This window comes from Papaver somniferum, chromosome 1 (assembly GCF_003573695.1).
Source record: "Papaver somniferum cultivar HN1 chromosome 1, ASM357369v1, whole genome shotgun sequence".
In the NCBI taxonomy this organism is placed as follows: domain Eukaryota; kingdom Viridiplantae; phylum Streptophyta; class Magnoliopsida; order Ranunculales; family Papaveraceae; genus Papaver; species Papaver somniferum.
In genome coordinates, this window is record NC_039358.1 from 196,145,308 (window position 1) to 196,168,337 (window position 23,030).

At 38.2% G+C, this 23,030-nt stretch overlaps 1 protein-coding gene and 1 long non-coding RNA gene across 2 annotated transcripts; one reads left to right on the top strand and one right to left on the bottom strand.

Moving 5' to 3' along the window:
• Positions 1 to 210: 210 nt before the first annotated feature.
• Positions 211 to 2,056, top strand: LOC113310915 (L-type lectin-domain containing receptor kinase IX.1-like; the record flags this gene model as incomplete). Its single annotated transcript, XM_026559735.1, has 2 exons — positions 211 to 226; positions 276 to 2,056. Coding segments are annotated over 2 exons (1,782 nt in total), but the record flags the coding sequence as incomplete, so codon positions are not given.
• A 5,748-nt stretch (positions 2,057 to 7,804) lies between these two features.
• LOC113310925 lies at positions 7,805 to 9,659 on the bottom strand. Its single transcript, XR_003341462.1, has 2 exons — positions 8,516 to 9,659; positions 7,805 to 8,159 (listed from the first exon to the last, which is right to left on the bottom strand). It is a non-coding gene; the product is annotated as an uncharacterized LOC113310925 (long non-coding RNA).
• Positions 9,660 to 23,030: the final 13,371 nt, after the last annotated feature.

Genomic DNA, 23,030 nt, shown 5'->3' on the forward strand with positions numbered 1-23,030 from the left:
AAATCCGAATAGGAAAGGGACTTGGTGCATGGTATACGCGTATATCGCATGGGTCAAAATATGTATTTTTGCCCACCCGCTCCACCCACGTTTTACAATTCATACATAAGTGTATGATTATATAGTGGAGCTCCTCTTTAGTTTTCCACAATGTGGGACTAAAGGTTCCACTTCATTCACCCAAAAATGAGTGAGTATCCTTAGACCCTTAGGTCATTAGATCAAACCATACCAAGACCATAAAATCTTTTTAATTAAAACTCATTTTCTCCAACATAAATTTGGTGATGGTATGACTTTCTTTCTTGCACCTTTCGGGTCTACACTTCCTCCAGAATCAAATGGTGGAGCTCTTGGGTTATTGAGTTCAAAAGAACCTTTGGTACCCGCATCAGAGAATCAGATTGTTGCTGTTGAGTTTGACACGTTTAAGAACTCATGGGATCCGAGTGAGAATCACGTCGGTATCAACGTTAACTCGATTCAATCTGTAGCTAATGTCTCATGGAATAGTAGTATTAAGGATGGAAGAAGAGCTAATGCTTGGGTAACTTATAACTCCACTTCTAAAAACTTGAGTGTTTTTCTAACTTATGCTGAAAATCCTGTTTTTAGTGGGAATTCGAGTTTGTTCCATATAGTTGATCTAAGCAAGATTCTACCTGAGAAGATTAGTGTTGGATTTTCGGCTTCCACGGGAAGTTGGATTGAAATCCACCAAGTTCTTTCCTGGCAATTCAATTCTACTTTGGAAAGTATGGTTGAAGGGAAGGGTAATAAGATTGGATTGATTGTGGGTCTGGTTGTTGGTTTGGTTGTTGCTAGTTGTGCACTTGGTTTGGCTTTGTTTATTTGGTTAAAAAAGAGGGGCAACTTAAGGAAGAGTATAGATGTAGAGAAAGCAGATTCCGACATGTCTATGGACGATGAATTTGAGAAAGGAACGGGTCCAAAGAGGTTCACATATAGAGAACTGGTTTATGCAACAAGTAACTTCGATGAAGGAGGAAAATTGGGAGAGGGAGGATTTGGAGGTGTATACAAAGGGTTTTTAGGTGATCTGAGCTTGAATGTGGCGGTAAAAAGGGTCTCGAGAGGATCCAAACAAGGGAAGAAAGAATACCAATCAGAAGTAAGGATTATTAGCCAGTTGCGGCATAGAAATTTGGTTCAACTTATAGGTTGGTGCCATGAACGAAATGAATTGCTTCTAGTGTATGAATTCATGCCAAATCGGAGCCTGGATAACCATCTTTTCCGAGGGGAAAATGTTCTAGTTTGGGAAGTCAGGTACAAAATAGCTCTTGGGTTAGCTTCTGCTTTGCTATATCTACACGAAGAATGGGAACAATGTGTAGTTCACAGAGATGTTAAATCAAGTAATGTTATGTTGGATTCGAATTTTAATGCTAAACTTGGGGATTTCGGTTTAGCAAGGCTTGTTGATCATGATGATTTAGGCTCTCAAACAACGGTCTTAGCCGGAACATTGGGTTACTTAGCACCTGAATGTGTTACTACAGGTAAATCTAGTAAGGAGTCGGACGTTTATAGTTTTGGAATTGTTGCACTTGAGGTTGCTTGTGGAAGGAAGCCAGTCGAACAAAATAGGAAAATCCTGGTAGAGTGGGTTTGGGAACTCTATGGAAGTGGAAAGATCATTGAAGCAGCCGATGAAAGACTAAAGCTAAACTCCGATGAGCAACAAATCGAGCGGTTAATGGTTTTAGGCCTATGGTGCGCTCATCCTGATCCTACAACTAGACCTTCCATTAGGCAAGTTATTAATATTCTGAATTTCGAATCTCCATTGCCAAACCTTCCATCAAAATTGCCCACCCCGGTGTATTTATCACCACCGATGCACATGTGTAAGCTTGCTTTAGCATCCACTTATGGTTATTCAACGAGTTCACAGACAGATGGTAGTCAGTGTACTTGCAGTAGTTGTACCAACACCAATTTGTCTCAGGCAACTTTGTCTTCTGCTAGTTCTTCACCTTCAAAATCCCTATTGCATTCGCATAAATCTGTTTTGTAGCAATAACTAGTGAACCCTGGGTATAGAGTTCTCATGTTCATATTATTATTTTTCTATATTTTCTTTTTTGTGTGTGTGTAAGACTTTGTTCATCATAGTAAATCATAGTATATATGTAACCCCATTGTTGTGTCTATTTGGGAACTCTAATAATAATACAGCGCAAGATTTTCTTTTAAGCCAAGTGCACGTACAACGTAGATCGAACCCATAACTTCGAACATTAGCATGGGCAATTTGTTCAGTCTACACCCTCTTGAGCTCCTCTAACCAATTATCAACAACAAAAAAAAAAAATAGTAGCGCCACTAACCAACTTGTATTTTCACAAAATTGGTTAAATAGGCCAAAATCAACAATTCCTGGGTGAAAAGGACATTTAGATTTTGATATTGTTTAAATGGACAAAAATGTAAAAATAACCAGGATATAAACAGTTTCATCCTACCCATTTTTCAAATACTTTTCTTATTTTTAATTTACATTAGGATGCATCCAGTTTCATCTTTGCTATTTTTTAAGTTTAAGTCAGGATGAATCCAGTTTCATCCTTGCTATTTTTTTGGTGTCCATTTCACCAGTACTAATTTTAGTTGTCCATTTGAACCATGTTTTAAAAATATTTGGACAAATGATCCATTTTCCGTTGTATTTTCTCTTGCTCATATTATTATTTTTCTATATTTTTTTTTTTTGTGTGTGTCTAGTACTTTGTAGCAATAACTAGTGAACCCTGAGTGTAGAGTTCTCATGTTCATATTATTATTTTTCTATATTTTTTTTTTTTGTGTGTGTCTAATACTTTGTTCAGCAGAGTAAAATTATACTAGTATACATGTAACCCCATTGTTGTGTCTATTTGGGAACTCTAATAATAATACAGTGCAAGATTTTCTTTTAAACCAAGTGCACGTACCGAACCCATAACTTCGAACATTAGCATGGGCAATTTGTTCAGTCTACACCCTCTTGAGCTCCTCTAACCAATTATCAACAAAAAAAAGAAAAAAAATAGTAGCGCCATTAACCAAGTTGTATTTTCACAAAATTGGTTAAATAGACCAAAATCAACAATTCCTGGGTGAAAAGGGCACTTAGATTTTGATATTGTTTAAATGGACAAAAATGTAAAAATAACCAGGATATAAACAGTTTCATCCTACCCATTTTTCAAATACTTTTCTTATTTTTAATTTACATTAGGATGCATCCAGTTTCATCTTTGCTATTTTTTAAGTTTAAGTCAGGATGAATCCAGTTTCATCCTTGCTATTCTTTTGGTGTCCATTTCACCAGTACTAATTTTAGTCGTCCATTTGAACCATGTTTTAAAAATATTTGGACAAATGATCCATTTTCCGTTGTATTTTCTCTTGCTCCAAAAAACAAAAAACAAAAAAAAAAGTTGCATTTTCTGAACTTGTCAGATCATACTTCTAGCCGGTCTGTAGACTGTAGATACTTTGAATCACTCCTCAGTCCTCACAATATATTTTGTCAACATAGCCATTTTCGTTTCCTAAAACGGAAAATGGGTCATTTGTCCAAATATTTTTAAAACATGGTTCAAATGGACGAGTAAAAATTAGTATGGGTGAAATGGACAAAAAAAAATAGCAAGCATGAAACTAGATTGGCTTAAACTTAAAAAAGATCGAGGATGAAACTGGATGCATCCTGATGTAAAATAAAAATAAGAAAAAGTATTTCAAAATGGGTAGGATGAAACTGTTTACATCCTTCCAGGCTATTTTTACATTCTTGTCTATTTAATTAATATCAAATTTTACATGTCTTTTTCACCCAGAAATTATTAATTTAGGTCTTTTTAACCAATTTGGTGTTACTAAAATCAGGTGGTTTTTCCAAATGGAAAAAGGGGTTTGGTTGTCATTATTCTCCTTCTTCAAAAGCCAACACAAAAATGTATTTTTTATTTTTGACACTACGAACACAAAAATGTAGCATCATGTATACACACAAGTATTCTTCATTGTTGCCGGCTTTGAAGAAAACAAAAGAAAAATCACCTAAAAACAAGTCCCTATATTTCCTAATCGAATTCCAATCCCCTGCAACAAGAGATGTCTCCTAATTCTCCATCATTTCCCTTTTCTATTTTTTACATATTTCTTCTACTTCATAATCTGTCCAAGACTACGTACTCCAGAATAATCTTCAATAACTAGTCTTTTCCTCGTACTTCATAACCTGCCCAAGACTACTCCAGAACCAATCTTCAATAACTCGTCCTTTCCTCGGGATTTGCCAAACATAGTATACTCCGGGGATGCATTCGTCAAACTATGACTCGAAGCTTAAATACCGACCTAATACTCAAAAATCAAGAGATATCGTCATACAAATCCCAACTGATGGGTTTACCCTACCAAACCGACCACTTTTGAGTCAATTATAGTTGACAGACAAAATCGGTTGTCCGTCAATATTATCTAAGTTTTGTATTCCTTTTACCATGTTTATCCCTCAACCATAGTTGATAGGAGCTGACCATAGTTACTCTTTAAACCGGTTTTATAACATGGATAGTTTTATATCCGAATTGTTGTATGGGTACGATTCGTCGAAGCTTATAAATATCTCTCAAAACAAGCCTGCTTACCCTAGGTATTTTGCCGTATAGAGCAGAAAACTACCGATCTCTACAAAACTCCAACTCATTCTTTGTCACTGCGATCTTTAGGTCATTGATGGAGAAATCCTAATTTAATTATTTGTTACTGCGATTTTGTAAAGAGGTGGCAAAGATACTAAATTATGCGTTTCCAAGAACAACCCATGTCTGAACTCATCAATAAAGCCTTTAAAATATTCAGTATCCCAGGGGAAGTCGCAAGAAATTTATGGAATTATCTTGTGTTGGTACTCTATCTACTTGGACTAGTGAAAGTAGGCTATTAAGCATTGGCTGTTGATTTTAGTGTCGATGTTCTGTTTGAAATCAAGTGATAAACGTTTTCTATTTTGATCGAAAGTCTAGTCTACATATGTTCAGGTATTTGCCTTAATTAATTACTTAAGGTATTTTTCGCATTTGTTTTGGTACTGTGTGATTTGTGAAACTAAGTTTTACTGATTAGCTTTGAAATTGTTTGACAAGGCTGGGAAGCCTTGACAAAACCAATAGGTCGATATGTAAAGGTAAATGTATGGTTTGCATATTCTGATGTGAGTTGTCATATTTGTTTATGTTACAATGAGTAGTTTGGTTTCCATGAGACAAATTCAAATCAACAGGCATAAGAGAATTAGCAATACTATACCCACATTAGTATTTCCATAGTACATACAAGATGATAAAATAGAATTGTGCATGTTTCCCACATATGATCACTTACTGTGTAGGGAGGCTATAATGGATCACGGGTATCTTTCTATGTGAGTTTTTGGCTGGTTTGCGTTATGTTTGATCGAATTTATCTTTGATCAAGGTAACTTCGCGTCATTTTATAATGACTAAAGGTTTCCTACAATAGCTTAAAATTGATGGAACTTAAATAGTTTTACTACAGTATATTGTAGGTGATTACTGGTTCACTTTTACGACCACTAAACATGGATTTGTAAACCACCTATTTCAAGTTAGCTTAAGCTATCTCAATAGCTTGCGGAGCAGTTTTTGGATTTGATCATACTTTGTTTTATGTATGAAATATGAAATTCAGAAGTTCCCATGGTGGCTTTGTATATATTTTTTTGGGGGCTTAGGTAGGTTTGTCTAGGCGTTAGACTTGGTTTCATTATGGTCGAACTCTTCCAATAATTGCCTTTTGTGATGTTATTTTTCCGCGAAAGTAAAAATGAGACATCTCATTACTGTTATCACACATTGTGTATGAGCATTTTCTCAGGGTTCATATCAGGATACCGATATGTTCTATAATCTGCATCCTTTTTCCAGTTAATTTTATTTTCTTTCTATTTCTAGTTTTTAAGTGTGTGTACATGAAATGGTAGAAATTGTGCATGTAGTTATTTTTGTTGATACATAATTGTAACCAGTTCATTAACTAAGACCAGCCACTAGTATTTGTTCTGGGTCAGGTCAAAATGATCTTCCTAATATCTAAGCAGTCAGACTAAATTAGTTATACTACCTTGATGTTTTCTTTATGTTTTTCAACCTTGATGACCCGTTGATAGATTATGGATATGAAACCCTTTACAGTACCTTGATACCCCTGATGACCATGCTTAGTCGTTCCAAAGATTATCTCATACTCAAAGATTCTCTGCTCTTCTTTTTCAGTGGCTTAATTGTTGTATACTCTTTCATTATTAGATGTAGCTTAATCTTTTACACATATCCTAGCTACAGGTAAATGATAAGGACTAACAACTAATCTTGTATACCTATTTTTTGCAGGACTCTGCTAAAGAAATATTTGATAGGGAGCATTCGGTTGGAGTTCACAAAGTTGCAGGGATTAGTTAAACCGTAGGAGTATCAATTTGCTTAGGTTGTGTCATGTTGTTTATGGTTGCTAGGAACATGATCTATGTTCTGTTAGTAACTTAATGTATCAGTGGATTCATCGCCAACACGTTTTGGTTATGTGTCTATGTAAATGTATTGCGGCACGCGATTAGAAGACAGTTACAATAAATGTAAACACTCCAGGCCGTCAAGGAATTGGCAAAAAATGATCCTTTTGTTTCCCTTTTAGATTGATTTTTTTTATTCCTAATAAAAAGTTTGATACCCAAATTGTTAATTAGTGTGAAGTATTTAGTTTCAATTACTGATTGATTCAGACGATGAGTATATTTTAACTTCCGGTGTTCTTAGTATCAAACTTTCATCAAACATGCAATACCTGGTTAATAAATCCGAGATGCCCCATAAAATTGGATTTTTTTGGTGTATATAGTATAGAAATTTGGATCGACTAGTTCTAATACCAACCATCATGCTGTAAAATGTATTTAAACAAGAATTGTCCTTTTTCTATATGACTGTAACCCATTTTAATTTATACTACCATCTCAGCAAGTTACTTAGTTTAATATATACGATCATTGGACCAACAGACCTAATATATTTGTACGACCATCTTACTAATGTACCTAATTTTATTTTATACGACTGGTATATGTCTTTTTCTTCCGAGGATTTGTCAATTAACTACAAGTAAACCTTAAATAAGCAGGACCCCGAAATCCATTGAAAAATTACTTGTGTTGGAATAAATAAACTTCAGCAAACACATCTACTTCATCAGTGATTATCACCAAATTTACTTCATCTGATTCGCTCATCCATTAACTCCAAAGTCCCTGCTAGGTTTTCAGCGAAAAAGAAGAAGAAAATAAGGGAGATCGAAGAGGAGGAAAGGTATAAAAATTAGAATGGGGGCAGAGAAGTTGGGTTCAGATTCCTAGTAACAGTTATGGCTGCTCTATTTACTGTTTACTTCACCCATGCCCGGATTGGTTAGGTTAATCACTTAAGGGACTATAGCGTCATTTCAATCCGATTCTCTACCTACGAAGACCACCCATTTGACTCGGTCTTTCAACTAACCTTGACTGAGACCTTGTCCTTCTGTCCGGGAAAGTAGAAATCTTAGGATTTCTGCGACGATAGCTCAAAAATCAATGAAAAAGTGATCACCATGAAACTCTCGATTCTTAAAGTTTTTATTAAATAGTCAACAACTCTAAAAAAAAATAAAAAAATAAAAATAATAATACAAAAAAATCTCTTGTGCCTGTGAAGAAATTTTGAACACATCTTGAACACTTACGACTCCGCGAGAATAAAATATGTGATAGTTTCCATGGTTTTGAATTGCAACGAGCAAATTGTTAATGAAAGTTTATACTCCATCTTTTTTTTGTCTTTTTTTTTGATCGGTAAATTAAACATTTTATGATCCCTGACGCTCACGACCAAAAAAAAAAAAAGAAGCCAGAAAAGCTACCAATCCAAAGAAAAACTCCAAAAAGCTATCAACACAAAGAAAAACTCCAAAACAAAGGGAGCACACCTGAAACAAATACGAAGGACAACCCACAGTGGACAACTTAAGGTGGTTCGAAAATCACCTCCTTCCAACTGACTTGCTCCAGAGAAATTTTTTGAAAGACCCCTTTCCTGTGAAGTCAATAGGCAACTGTCAGCTTCACCGAATCAACAATTTGAAGACGAGTTTTAGAAAGGTTCGGGAAGGCTCGCAAAGGAAGCCATAGTTCTTCATAACTTAAAATAATGCATTTGAAGACATGCTAAAGGCGAAATTAAAAATAAATATACAAGCAGCGGACGAGAACTGAACTAGAGGATTAAGCAAAAAGGAAAAGAACGGAAGAGTGCGACAAATTCGCACAAGAGAACTCAACTAAACATCATTGGAGAAGATACATGTGAAAGAATACAACAACAGTAATCGTACAAGGAAGGAAAAATCAAGGACCAAAAGAAAAATAAAAGCTGCAGAACGAAAAGCTTACATCAACAACAAAGGCGAAGAGGATGCACTAACTATTTTTACTTCGTCCCTGATAATCTTTTATGGTTTGAGATCGTTTCAGGTTTTAAGGTAAACTTTCACAAAACGACTATGATTCATGTTGGGCACGTCCCTGATATTGATAACCTTGCGCATTTTCTTGGTTGTAAAGTGGAGAATTTACCCATAACTTATTTGGGGCTTCCTCTAGGAAAAATCTAAGCATCTCTTCTCATATTCAATTAACAGATGATATCTAGTTCTTCAGCAACGGCTTCCCCTTGATTTTATTGAGTGAATTTCTGCATCTCCAACTTTATTTCGCAGCCGTCTCTCTTTCTAAGCACTTTCAGTTCTTTATCAACCCCATCAAAACAACACCAGTTCTCACCCTTGAAGAACAACCACAGAAACCCATCACCTAATTCTTCTCAATCATCTCTCGATTCTCAGTAATTAAACCCTAAATTTCATCTCTAAGCTCAAAAACAAACCATCGATAATTCTTCATAAATCTGCTCATGTCTACTATTATCCATCTGAGGCAATCAATCGAACCCATCTCTGTTTTCAGTTGAAGCGCAGAAACGCTCATTTGGATTTCCATCTCCTCCCTGAGTTCTTCATCAACCATTCCATGTCCTCCCTGAGTTCTTCTTCTTCTTCTTCATCCAGATTTAGACAATATATACCCTGTCATCATTAGGGTTAACGAATTTACTTGATTTTGAAAAGCTACTGAAAGAAAGGGGTAAAGGATGCTATCTCCATTGACATTGTTTTTGTATGTTGTCGATTTTTCGATCTACTAATTATTTTGTTTTCTGGGTTTGCTGATTAGGGTTTGGAATTGGTCTCGTCATTGGAGCCTCGACGTCATTTGTTTTTGTATGTTGTTGATTTTTCGATCTGTTAATTGATTTTGATTTTTCGATCTGTTAATTGATTTTGATTTCTGGGTTTTCGATCTGCTAATTGATTTTGTTTTCTTCTCGTCTGCTGATTAGGGTTTGGAATTTGTCTCGTCTGTGGAGGAGAGGAGTTCCACAGGAGGTGAAGGGGGAAGAAAGGGAGAAACGGATAAGAATTAGAGATTGAGTGGTTGAGAAGGGTTCACACGACCAAGATTGAGAAACAAATGCGTCAAAAAAAAAAAAAAAAAAAATTCGAGAAAAATGATGATCGACGGACCACGTTTAGTTTGATCATTCATACGGATTAAGAAAAGATCTTAACGGTTGAGATCGTATATGGAATGCTCATACGGATTGAGAAGCAAGCAAGTGTTTTTTTTTTGTGCTTTTACGAACTCATGCATGCGGTTTCATTATCAACTTTCGATACGAAAAAAAATCCAAAAAAAATTTTTTAAAAAATTTAGGACATTGTTATAAAAAATCCAAAAAATGTATAAGAATGAATCGGGAAAATGAAAAATGAAGATGATCAAGGATTGAGAATCATGTGTGTTTATCTTTGTGCTAATACGAACTCATGTATTCGGTTTTGTTATCAACCTTCGAAACGAAAAAAAATCCAAAAAAAATATTAATAAATTTAGGACATTGTTATCGACATTCTGAAATAAAAGACTCCAAAAAATATATAAGAATGAATCGGGAAAATGAATAATGAATTCGATAATTGGTGTGTTTCTTTGTGCTTTCTCTTTGTGTTTTTGTGCTTTCTCTTTGTGCTTCCGGTTTGAATTTCGACTAGTCGCATAGGTCATGAAGTAATTTTTACAAGTCATACAGGTGATGAAGTATCTTTAGTTCACACTGGTAAACTCAAGTTATAAGATTACTAGATATGGACCACGAAATTCAGGATGATTCTGATTTCAAACTTAGCTGGATACATCATCAAAATCGATAAATATGAAGCTCAGTGTTGATTCGAACTTCAAATGTGGTATAACAACATACAAACTATGAGCCAGGAATCTCCGGTAAGGTTCTGACTTCAAACTTAGCATAATACATCAGCGAAATCGATAAATATGAAGCTTAGTGTTGATTCGAACTTCAAATGTGGTATAACGACATACAAATTATGAACTTAGAAGCTCCGGTAGGGTTCTGACTTCAAACTTAGCATGATACATCAGCGAAATCGATAAATATGAAGCTCGGTGTTGATTCGAACTTCAAATGTGGTATAACGACATACAAATTATGAACTTAGAAGCTTCGGGATGATTCTGACTTCAAACTTAGCTGGATACATCATAATAGTCGATAAATATGAAGCTCAGTGTTGATTCGAACTTCAAATGTGGTATAACAACAATACAAACTATGAGTCAAGAAGCTCTGGTAGGGTTCTGACTTCAAACTTAGCATGATACATCAACGAAATCGATAAATATGAAGCTCAGTGTTGATTCGAACTTCAAATGTGTTATAACGACATACAAATTATGAACTTAAAAGCTTCAGGAGGGTCCTGACTTCAAACTTAGCATGATACATCATCAAAATCCATAAATATGAAGCTCAATGTTGATTCGAACTTCAAATGTGGTATAACAACATAAAAATTATGAACTTAGAAGCTCCGGTAGGGTTCTGACTTCAAACTTAGCATGATATATCAGCGAAATCGATAAATATGAAGCTCAATGTTGATTCGAACTTCAAATGTGGTATAACGACATACAAATTATGAACTTAGAAGCTTCGGGAGGGTCCTGACTTCAAACTTAGCATGATACATCATCAAAATCGATAAATATGAAGCTCAGTGTTGATTCGAACTTCAAATGTGGTTTAATGACATACAAATTATGAACTTAGAAGCTTCAGGAGAGTTCTGACTTCAAACTTACCATGATACATCATCGAAATTGATAAATATGAAGCTCAGTGTTGATTCGAACTTCAAATGTGGTACAACGACATACAAATTATGAACTTAGAAGCTCCGGTAGGGTTCTGACTTCAAACTTAGCATGATAAATCAACGAAATCGATAAATATGAAGCTCAGTGTTGATTCAAACTTCAAATGTGGTATAATGACATACAAATTATGAACGTAGAAGCTTCGGGAGGGTCCTGACTTCAAACTTAGCATGATACATCATCAAAATCGATAAATATGAAGCTCAGTGTTGATTCGAACTTCAAATGTGGTATAACGACATATAGGTTATGAACTTAGAAGCTTCGGGAGGGTTCTGACTTCAAAATTAGCTAGATACATCATCAAAATCGATAAATATGAAGCTCGATGTTGATTCGAACTTCAAATGTGGTATGACAACATACAAACTATGATCCAAGAATATCCAGGAGGGTTCTAACTTCAAACTTAGCATGATACATCATCGAAATCAATAAATATGAAGCTCGGTGTTGATTCGAACTTCAAATGTGGTATAACTACATAAAAATTACGAACTTAGAAGCTTCGGGAGGGTTATGACTTCAAACTTAAAAGGATACATCATCAAATTCGAAAAATATGAAGCTCGGTGTTGATTCGAACTTCAAATGTGGTATGACAACATACAAACTATGATCCAAGAAGCTCCGGGATGGTTCTAACTTCAAACTTAACATGATACATCATCGAAATCGATAAATATGAAGCTCGGTGTTGATTCGTACTTCAAATGTGGCCATGAGTGAACTACTATAAGTCGGAAACTTCGTAAGAACGATGAATCCATCCATTTACATGTAAGATTCCTTTGGAATATACCCTAAACCTTAAAAATCTATTTTCTGGCATATTAAAAATACATTTACATGTAAGCACCGACGGTGTGTTTCGGAGGAGAGGAGAGGTGTTTTTCGAAGGAGAGGAAGAAAGAAAGAGAGAACCAAATATGAATTAGAGTTTGAGTGGTTGAGGGATACAACCAATAATGAAAATTAAAATGATCGACGGACCACATTTTGTTTGATCCACTCATACGGATCAATAAAAAGATCTTGACAGTTGATATTATATTTGGGATGCTCATACGGATTGAGAAGCAAGTGTGTTTCTGTTTGTGCTAATACGAACTCATGTATCCGGTTTTGTTATCAACATTCGACACGAAAAAAAATCCAAAAAAAAATATTAATAAATTTAAGACATTGTTATCGATATTATGATTAAGAAAATCCAAAAGAATGAATCGGGAAAATGCAGTCTGTCTCTACTTCTATTTCTTCGGTCTCGATTTAAAAATAGATTCCTGATTATAAATTAGAGCGGACTTGTTACCCGAAACCTACTGTTTGGTTTATACAAGTGCATCTCAATCGATCGACCTTAGTCAATTTCGCCACATAGTTATCTAATAAATAAACCGAATTTTCGTGGCTTCACTTAATTTCACTTGTTATTTGTCAATCTTACCCAATGTCAATCGGCCTCACTCAGATTTTCCCAAAATCATTAGGTTCTTTATTATCTATCATTTTAATTGAATGTTCACGACCTTAATTAATTAAAGACATTATTTATCAATCTTGTCCACTATTACTGGATCTCACTCAATTTTTCTTAGATTCCATGAGTTTATATGGTTATCGATCAAATAAACTAAATTTCCTTCGTTTTGACTTAATTTAACATGTTATCCATCAATCTCACCCAATATCGTTGGACCTCACTCAGTTTCTCTTAGATAGATTGGTTTATCTATTTATCTATTATTTTAACTGAATGTCCATCGACCTTTGTGTATTTCACCCTTTATCTATCAATGTTATCCAATTCGCTCGACCTTACTCAATTTCTTTTACATAAATTGGTTTATCCAGTTATCCATTATTTTAACTGAATGTCCTTCAGTAGTTCACCGAGGATGGGAACAACCGACAGTAAATCGGGAAAATTGACCAAGGTCCACTGATTTTTTGAAAAAAAGGAATTAATGATATAATTTTAAAATTTTCAAGGTTTTGATAAAACACCTAAATCAATTTCATGTTAAATCATAGGAAACAGATTTTTCCGATTCTTCCTTTTCTCTGTCCCAAATATTTTTTAATCACGAAATTAGGATATAAATAGTATTTAAGATCATACAAAATTGTGCTAATTACAAAACGAACAAGGAATACGATTTTTCAAATTTATCTGGCCAATAGAAAGCCAAGAACTAGGTAATGATTGGAAACAAATTCGATAATTACCTTCGGTTTTCAGTTAGATAGAATTTCGAGTAATGCATTAGAAATGGACGGGAATGAACAAGTGAATTATTATCGTAGAAAATATGTAGAACATATAAATTTTGGATTGAATACTACGAATGTGTATAAATAAATTGAATGAAAATGATTAGAAAAATGAGAAAGAATGGGAAACCCACCTCGTAAAATTACTATAGAACTTCTATTGGAAACCCACCTCGTAAAATTTCTACAAATCAAAATTAAACATCTCAACATCAAACATTAGATTGGTGATCGCTTCCCTTTCCCATTATTAGAATCATCCACTTTCCTTTTCTGAATTGGTGGTCGCTATACCTTGGTTGCTCAGACAGGTTTTTAGCAGCCAAACATATTTTGAATTGCTGATACATGGTAGCTTGAAGTAAATAGCTACTAACCTACTATTTCACTCGCTATGTAGTACTGGGAAAAATGATGGAGCAACCCACAAATTTAATTAGTAGCTACGATTTAATGGGAGCATGTTAATAGCATCCAAAGTTTTTGGTAATTGCAAACATGGTTGTTTAACTATTAAAGCGACCAAAAGTTTGAGATCTTGCTAAGATTTTGGTCGCTTAAACCAAGTTTTCTTGTAGTGTCTCAGTCGAGGCAACTGCACAAGCGCCACATGAATGACGCGTGTATGTAAAGGTCTAATCTGCTCAGACGGTCAAGTCTAAAAATCAAGATCGCATTTAATGAAGGATAAGAACATGACTTGGGTAGTTGGGTATCGTGACAGAAGACTTGGACGATCTATACTACGACCCAGAGGCGATGGAGCACGAGGTTCTCCACAGAAGGGAAACACGATCCAAGGGAAAGAAAGACAACTCGTAGGGAGGACCAAGTATGCCTTCGCGAGGGACGGCATAGAACGAGTCTGAAGGAGCCAGGACGATGGATGACAGCTCACCCAGCTCGGACGATCAAGCGACTACGAGTTTATTTTGTCTATAAATACCAGTCCATGTACCAGGAGGTGGACAACTTATGTAATCTTAGATGGTTTTTCTACAGAGAATTCCTGAGAGGGACTTAGATAGAGAGAAAGTGAGAAATCTAGAAGAGATATGTAACACTTTCAAAGGTAAGACCTTATAATCAATAAGAAAACATCTTCTTCTCCATTGACGTAGGTCTTCATGTCCGAACCACGTTATATGCTTGTGTTAATCTTTACATTTCATGTTATTTACATCTTGTTCATGATGAATCTTGTATGTTTAAGTGGTTTTAAGTCTTTAATCTTACTTGGGTGTAGTAGTCAGAAAATATGCAACTACATTTTGGCTCTAGAAACAGGGAGGTATGAAGATCTAATCTACCTCCCTAACAACAACTCTATATTGTTTTCATAATCTCTGTAAGAGAAGTGTTTTCACACTACAAAGTAGATTTCTGTTGAGATGAATGAGTAGATCTCGGACTCAAAAATGATCTTCACGATCTAAGAAGTCTTGGAGAACCTCAAGATCAACAGATCTACATTTTTTCACTAATTTTATTTAAGATTTCTTGTTATTTTCAAGATTTTCAAAGTTTTCCTCAAGTAGCTCAGGAGAGTTGTAGATCGGAGTAAACATGGAGCTCTAAATGCTTCGGTGCTCAAACAATCTCCTCCATGAAAGAGCTGGAAAAGATGCTAGTCAGTAGACTACATAAGGAAGCAATCACCTTATGAGAGTTGAAAAAGACAAACTTTTCTTGATGTTCATCATCAAACTCGTCATAATCTCGGAATCTCCTTCTTAAGAATTTGAATTTAAGTCAAGGGGAGGAATTAATGAGTATATAATCAGTCATCAAAATCAAAATTTTGTTTGATGTCATAAGTTAAAAGATGAAGAGATATATTTCCTAGAATGGGAAAACATACTCAATCGTCATAATTAGATTCTTTCCCTACAGGGGTATGGCGTGTTGAGGGAGATATTTCCTCGAAAAAAGAGGTCTGGGAAAAACACCTTTTATCCATCATCAACACCTCATGCAAACAGGGATGTTTTGACATTTTCACATGTCTCCAAAATCTACTACAAAGTCTTCCTGTACTAAACTGTCCAGTGTGAACTGTGACTTAGTAATTGCACGTGACCTGCAAATGTAGGGTTCCACTTTTCTAAAAGAAAAGACAAATTAAGTATTATTGCGTATGTTGCAGGGAAGGTAATGGTGACGAGACGATCTACTCGTGCGAGCCAAGGAGAAAATGGTGGAGCCCAAACAGAAGGACTCAACGATATGGAGCCAGGCGAGCCCTTGATCCTAAGCGAGGGACAACCCGATGATCAATATCGGGAAGGACTAACTGATAATTCTAGCTTCGAAGGAGAGGGAAACCCCTTCGAGAAGCGTGAAGATATTCGTCTTACTCATCCAGGAGGGTTGAACTTCTTGCCGAGACAAGCAGCAAATGGTGAGGTCAAGAAAGACAACCCTTCAGACCTCGCCGATGCTACAATTGCAGCCATCCTGAAAACCCAAAAGGCACAGGATGAGAGAATGATGAACTTAGAAAGGCGCAATAGAAAGCTAGAACATAGTAACCGCATGTTACAAATCAAAGTAACAAAGAAGGTACCACTCACCACCAGTGAAGAAATCCCGGAGGAGGAAAACCCTTTCGAGCATCAGCAAGACGATAAACGAATTAACATCCCCGACACCTCGAATGAGGAAACATCAGATCGATTTCCTAAGGGAAGTAGAGGTGTACCCGACCACGAGGGTAACCTATCCGAAGGGTCATCAGACGTTGACCCCAAACACAGACGAAACAAGAACCGAATCGACGAAGTAAATGTTGACTGCGAGACTGAGAATCTCGCATCCACAATCCCAAAGAGAGGTGAGCACTCGAGGTCAACTCGCTCTAAGATTGTGTCATACGTTGAAAATCAGACGATGACCTAGGGCGATCAAGGCATCGCCCCCATGAACCATATTTCTCGCCCGAGAGAGCTCTGGGAAGGAGAAAGAAGGCCGAAACCAGGCAAGAAGAAGGACAATCTCCCTTATCCGAAAATCTATCAAGATTACCCTTCCCTAGAAAATACCCCCCACCGGTGTACACGCCCCCGTTCACAGGAACAAGAGACGCAATCGAGCACCTTAGAACTTATCGTATGACACTGACCTCTGGAGCACCCATATATCGTATGGAGACCTTCCCCGAGGCACGATACTTAGACTGTAACACCATATCTCACTCGGCGATGACCACCCCCGTCCGAGAAGGAAATATCACTGGACGACTTCACAAACAAAATTTCAACGACGATGAAGTCTTCAGTACATCCAGAGAACCTAAATTGGAGGAATGGATGAAACTTCCCATTACCTTTGCAGCCTCAGAAGCACCAGAAGGAGGACAAAACCATAGCGACCCACTAGTGGTTACGATGGTCATCGGACTCCCTGAGCCCGAAGGCGAGGAGACAAAAACCAAGGCACTCCCATGGGGGATGTCCAGAATTTTGATCGATGGTGGCAGTTCAGTGAAGATCTTATTCTATGAAACATTTAAACAAATGGGTCTCACAGACGTATGTCTCGCCTCCACTTACAACATATTTGGCTTCAACGAATCACCAACCCGCCCAAAAGGTGAAATAACGCTATAAGTTCGGGTGGGAAAGATCCTCACCCTAACCACCTTCTGTGTGGTAGATGTACTATCACCTTACACCGCCATTGTAGGACGATCCTGGGTCCACGGAATCAAAGGAGTGGCCTCGACTTACCATCAAAGGCTAAGGTTTCCTACGCCTGACGGAGTGGAAGAAATCATTGGAGATACTACTGAAGCAAAATGCTTCTACAAGACATAAGTTCAATACGGAGATAACAAAATAAACTCTGCCAGAGCAAAAAAGAAGCGAGCTAAGAATGCCAAAAATCAGGCCGAAATCGATGCTTACATATCCAGAACGAATAAGGGGAGACGATCAGCTATCGAACTCGCAATGGACAGTAGCGTCCCACCGTCTCACCCATGGGACCCATACAAAACCTCTCCGATGTAGGAGAATTAAAATCAAATTTCTCGGCTTCGGAGCCAACCAAAGAAGTCAACATCAGAACACCCGAAAATCGGGTATGGTAAAAATAAGGACACTCCTCAGCAAAGAAGAAGAAGAAGAGAAGCTAATACAAGTTCTAAGGGAATATTCCGATGTCTTCGTGTGGCGTATGGAAGATATGCCAGGAATATACCCCGAAGTGTGCTGTCATCATCTGAAAATTGACCCAAACCACAAGCCCATGCGGCAAAAAATGAGAAGAGGGACACCAGAATACCACGAAGCCATCCAGAAAGATCTAAAGAAAATGGAAGCTTCAGGGGTGATAAGAGAAGTCCACTACCCAACATGGATATCTAACATGGTGATCGTGCCAAAGAAAAATGGAGGAGTAAGGATCTATATCGACTTTAGCTACCTTAATAAAGCTTTCCCCAAGGACAGCTTCACACTCCCTAACATAGACCAGCTTGTAGAAGCAACCTCAGGATACAGATTGCTGTCTCTGATGGACGAATACTCTGGTTATAACCAGATCCCCCTCGCTAGGAAGATCAAGAACATACCGCTTTCTTCACCCCTCGTGGCCTATACTGCTCTACCAAGATGCCATTCGGGTTAAAAAATGCAGGGGCCACCTACCAAAGAATGGTGGAAAAGATGTTTGATGGTTGGATACACAAAACCCTAGAGGTATACGTAGACGACATGCTTGTTAAGAGCAAACTCCCACAAGATCATGCACAAGATCTCCGAGAAATATTCGCACAAATGAGAAAATTTAACATGAAGATCAATCCCGCAAAATATGCCTTCGGAGTAACCTCAGGCAAATTCTTGGGCTATTTGGTCACCAAACGAGGAATCGAAGTCGACCCCGAGAAGGTACGGGCCATATTGGAAATGCCTTCCCCAGCCACGGTCAAGGATGTGCAAAGACTGAATGGTCGACTGGCATCCTTGGGCAGATTCATTGCCCGATCTTCTGACAAATGCAAAGACTTCTTCAACACCTTAAAGAAGGGTGAAAAGTTTTCTTGGACTAGTGCTTGTGAGGAAGCCTTTCAAAAAATCAAGGAACATCTGGCAACCTTTCCAATCCTCCAAAAGCCTAACCAAGGTGAAAACCTCTACCTCTACCTATCAGCAACCAATACTTCGATTAGTGCAGTACTCACTCGCATAGAAGCAGATGCGGAACAACCAATATATTTCATCAGCAAAACTTTGACGTCAGCTGAGAAAAACTATTCAAAGATCGAGAAGATGGTGCTATCTATAGTCTACATAACACAGAAGCTGCGTACTTATTTTCATGCGCACACTGTAATAGTCATCACTAAAGCCCCCATAGAGTCCGTGTTAGACCATGCCGACAGAGTAGGTAGAATCTCCAAATGGGGGGCCCAAATCAAACAATTCGGTGTCAAACACCAATCCCAGACAACTATCAAGACCCAGGTAGTCGCAGATTTCTTAGCGGATTTCCCAATGGACGATACTGATAAGATTGAAGAAATCCCGGGGATGGAAGACGAGTTAGAGTATCCTCCCGAACTACTTTGCTCCGAAGACCCCAACCGATGGGAGGTCTTCGTTGACAGGTCGTGTAACTCGGAAGGATCAGGTATCAGAATGGTTTTTACAACCCCCATTGGTCGAAGGATAGTCTATAGATTAAGGCTCGAATTCCCTGCCACTAACAATATAATCGAATACGATGCAATAATACATTACCTCCGAGTCATTATCGCGTTGGGCATCCATAATGTGCGTCTCACAAGCGATTCACAACTTGTTATCCGCAGATAGATGGAACGTACCAAGCCTCGGATCCATGTATGCAGCGATACCTTCAACTCTCTAAGCACTATATCGAGCAGATACCAAACATCACGTTCAGCCACTTAAACCGAATCAACAACAGATATGCTAATGCCTTAGCATTCATAGCTTCCATGATAGTTAGCCCCGAAGCTACCAATATCAGAATCGAAAAGGTTCTGCTCCCCTCCATCCCATTGGAAGGAAACATGGACATCCTCGATGTCGACTCAATAGCCCAGGAGGAAAGTCCGCCAGAGGATGACTGGAGGACGCCCATCATCCAGTATCTAGCTAACAGACACCTCCCCAACGATCAATTAATCGCACACAAGATAATATAAAGGTCTGGGAACTACCAACTTCGGGATGGCGTGTTATACAAACAATCCTACCTTGGGCCTCTCCTCAGATGTCTCTCATTTGCGGAAGGACAAACCATACTAAAAGAAATACACCATGGTTACGCATGAAACCATAGTGGAGGACGATCCCTCGCTCACAAAGCAAGACTACAGGGGTATTTTTGGCCTCGCATGAACGAGGACTCGAAGCACATGGAAAAAATTTGCATAGAGTGCCTAAAATTTGGCAAAAGAAGACATGCACCTTCAATGGACTTAAAGTCCGTCCTAAGTCCTTGGCCATTCGCCAAATGGGGGGTGGATATTGTCGTACCCCTAAGAGCCGGTACTGGACAACAGAAGTATTTAATCGTGGCCACATACTACTTCACTAAATGGGTGGAGGCCTCGGCTTTAAGACACATAAGAGACCATGATGTCTTTAAATTTCTCTTCGAGCATATTATATGCCGATTCGGTATCCCGACCTCCATTGTATCTGATAATGGGGCACAACTCCGAGGGAAAAACATCGATCTCCTCTTCAATTGTTTCAAGATCAGAAAAAAAAAATCTACTCCAATCTATCCTGAGAGCAATGGACAGGCAGAGGCCACAAACAAAACTATCGCCGACATCCTCAAGAAGAAACTTGACGGATATGGAGCTAGTTGGAGTGAACAACTACACAACGTCCTATGGGCCTATCGAACCACAAAAAGGGAAGCCACATGAATGTCTCCCTTCTCCCTCACATATGGCACAGAGGCCATCATACCAACAGAAGCCATGATCCCCACAACGAAAACCGAGGCATGGGAGAAAAATATGACCTCGGACATGATACTCTCCAAGATGGACGATTTGGAAGAAAACAGAGAAATTGCTCTCCAAACAATAGAAAATTATCACAGAAAATTGGATCGGGAATACAACAAACATGTTCACCAGAGAAAATTCAGCCCAGACGATAAAGTCTGGCGCGAGATTTCTCCCTACCAACGCGAGTCGGGAAAATTTGCACCCGTATGGGAAGGACCACTAACAGTCCTCGCTAAGGCAGGGGATGGAGCATAGAGATTGCTCAAATCCAACGACGAAGAACTTGAACGCCCATGGAACATCAAATACCTAAAATCTTACAACGCTTAGGAAAACCGTCCAACGGTCCTAGAATAGGGCACGATCCCTACTTGTACACAAGTCATAGAACCTTCCTGGAATGTACTCAGAGCTTAACAAGATCTCTTTTGACAAATAATAAAATCGCTTCTTTGTGTTCATTTCGTTGTTTTTTTTTGCTTTGTTTATTTGATTTACTTTTATTCTTTTTTATTTTGTTTTCCTTTTTGTTTTTTGTTAATTACTTCATCCCATACTTGCATACAACAAAAGCCCATACACCACTATGGCACGGTGCTAGCCACACCTTCCATTCTACACAAAATGATGCAGGTACATTACCTAAGCTACCCGACACAGACACAAACCTAAGGTAATGCCATCGCGATCACGAAATCGAATGATGTCCTCTACAACAAGAGATATCCATAATTGAGATGCCTGCTCCTGGCCGGGGAAAGTATCACTCGACCGAGGTACCACCCTCCAAGCCATATGGGGTAAATCTAGTCCCAAATAGGGAACCAAATTTTTTTTTTTTTGGGAAAGCGCGAAGGAAAAAATCCTATGTATAAACTTCCAATACTATAAGCGGTGCCTTATCCAAACACAGGAACTGATCACTCCTTGGCTTTGACATCCATGATCGGATCAATATTACATATGGTCATTCCACCTAGCCACACAATTCGCACAAAGTAATCAAATAAAAAAACTATGAACAGTACAGAGCTACAACTTACACGATGCCTTCGGACAAGAACATCGCGCTCGCGCCGCAACTGGAGCAACAAGTTCCTCGCCTACTTGTTCCTCGTCCGAGGAAGCATTCATTAGAAGGAGCACAACCAACCATTCTCTTCACACATACCCTGGACTGGAGCAAACCACAAATCGATTTCCCACCTCTTTAAGCATATGACAATCCTCCGGTGCTACGACATAAAACAGGGGCAAGGTATATATATATATATAAGTTTGAAAACAGAAATAGTATTTTATACCCTAGCACCTCCGCACATCATACAGTGTTCCCAAGGCCAATCGTAAGAAGAAACAAAACACACGAAGTGTTTCGAAGCTTGCCCGTAGAAGGAAAATCAGTGATAAATACAAGATCCCGTAACAGGAGGTGCAGTCACTTGACGAACAGACGAGACTAAAGATGTCATGTGAAAAGATAGGTCTCTCTGAGAAAACATTGGTGATGATCTAGAACAGGATCAAGAAAAAACGAAGCACTACATGAATGAGACGACATACCCGTCATGGTAAAAAATACACGAATAGCTACCTTGTTCCCATGGAGGACGAGGAGGAAAAAATTTAGCGTACATCGGAGAAAAGAATGAAGGAGACCATACCCTCGTCACAAAAAGACTCTTCTTAAATAGAAGAGAAAATCTTTGGAAAACTAACTAGATTTCCCAAAACCCAAGAAGGTCAAAGGCGCGACAAGCTAGACGATAAAAATTCCGGTGGAAAAGTACAAAATAAAAGACATCTTGTTCCCAGAAAATCTGAGAGAACCAATAACTTAAAACGGGCTGACAGGTACACGTGCCGGAAAAAGTGGGACAGTTACACAGTTTTCTTCCCATCATGCCATAGGCAAGTTGCAAAGAAAAGGAGAAAAATGTGTGGATAAAATACCCGATGGCCACGTGTCGACATCCCAAGGGATGAATATATGATGAGATGATGAGGTTGGAGTACCAAATCACTCGATGAGAGAAGGATTTGTCTCAGTCGAGGCAACTGCACAAGCGCCACATGAATGACGCGTGTATGTAAAGGTATAATCTGCTCAGACGGTCAAGTCTAAAAAGCAAGACCGCATTTAATGAAGGATAAGAACAGGACTTGGGTAGTTGAGCATCGTGACAGAAGACTCGGACGATCTATACTACGACCCAGAGGCGATGGAACACGAGGTTCTCCAAAGAAGAGCAACACGATCCAAGGGAGAGCAAGACAACTCGGAGGGAGGACCAAGTATGCCATCGCGAGGGACAGTATAGAACGAGTTCGAGGGAG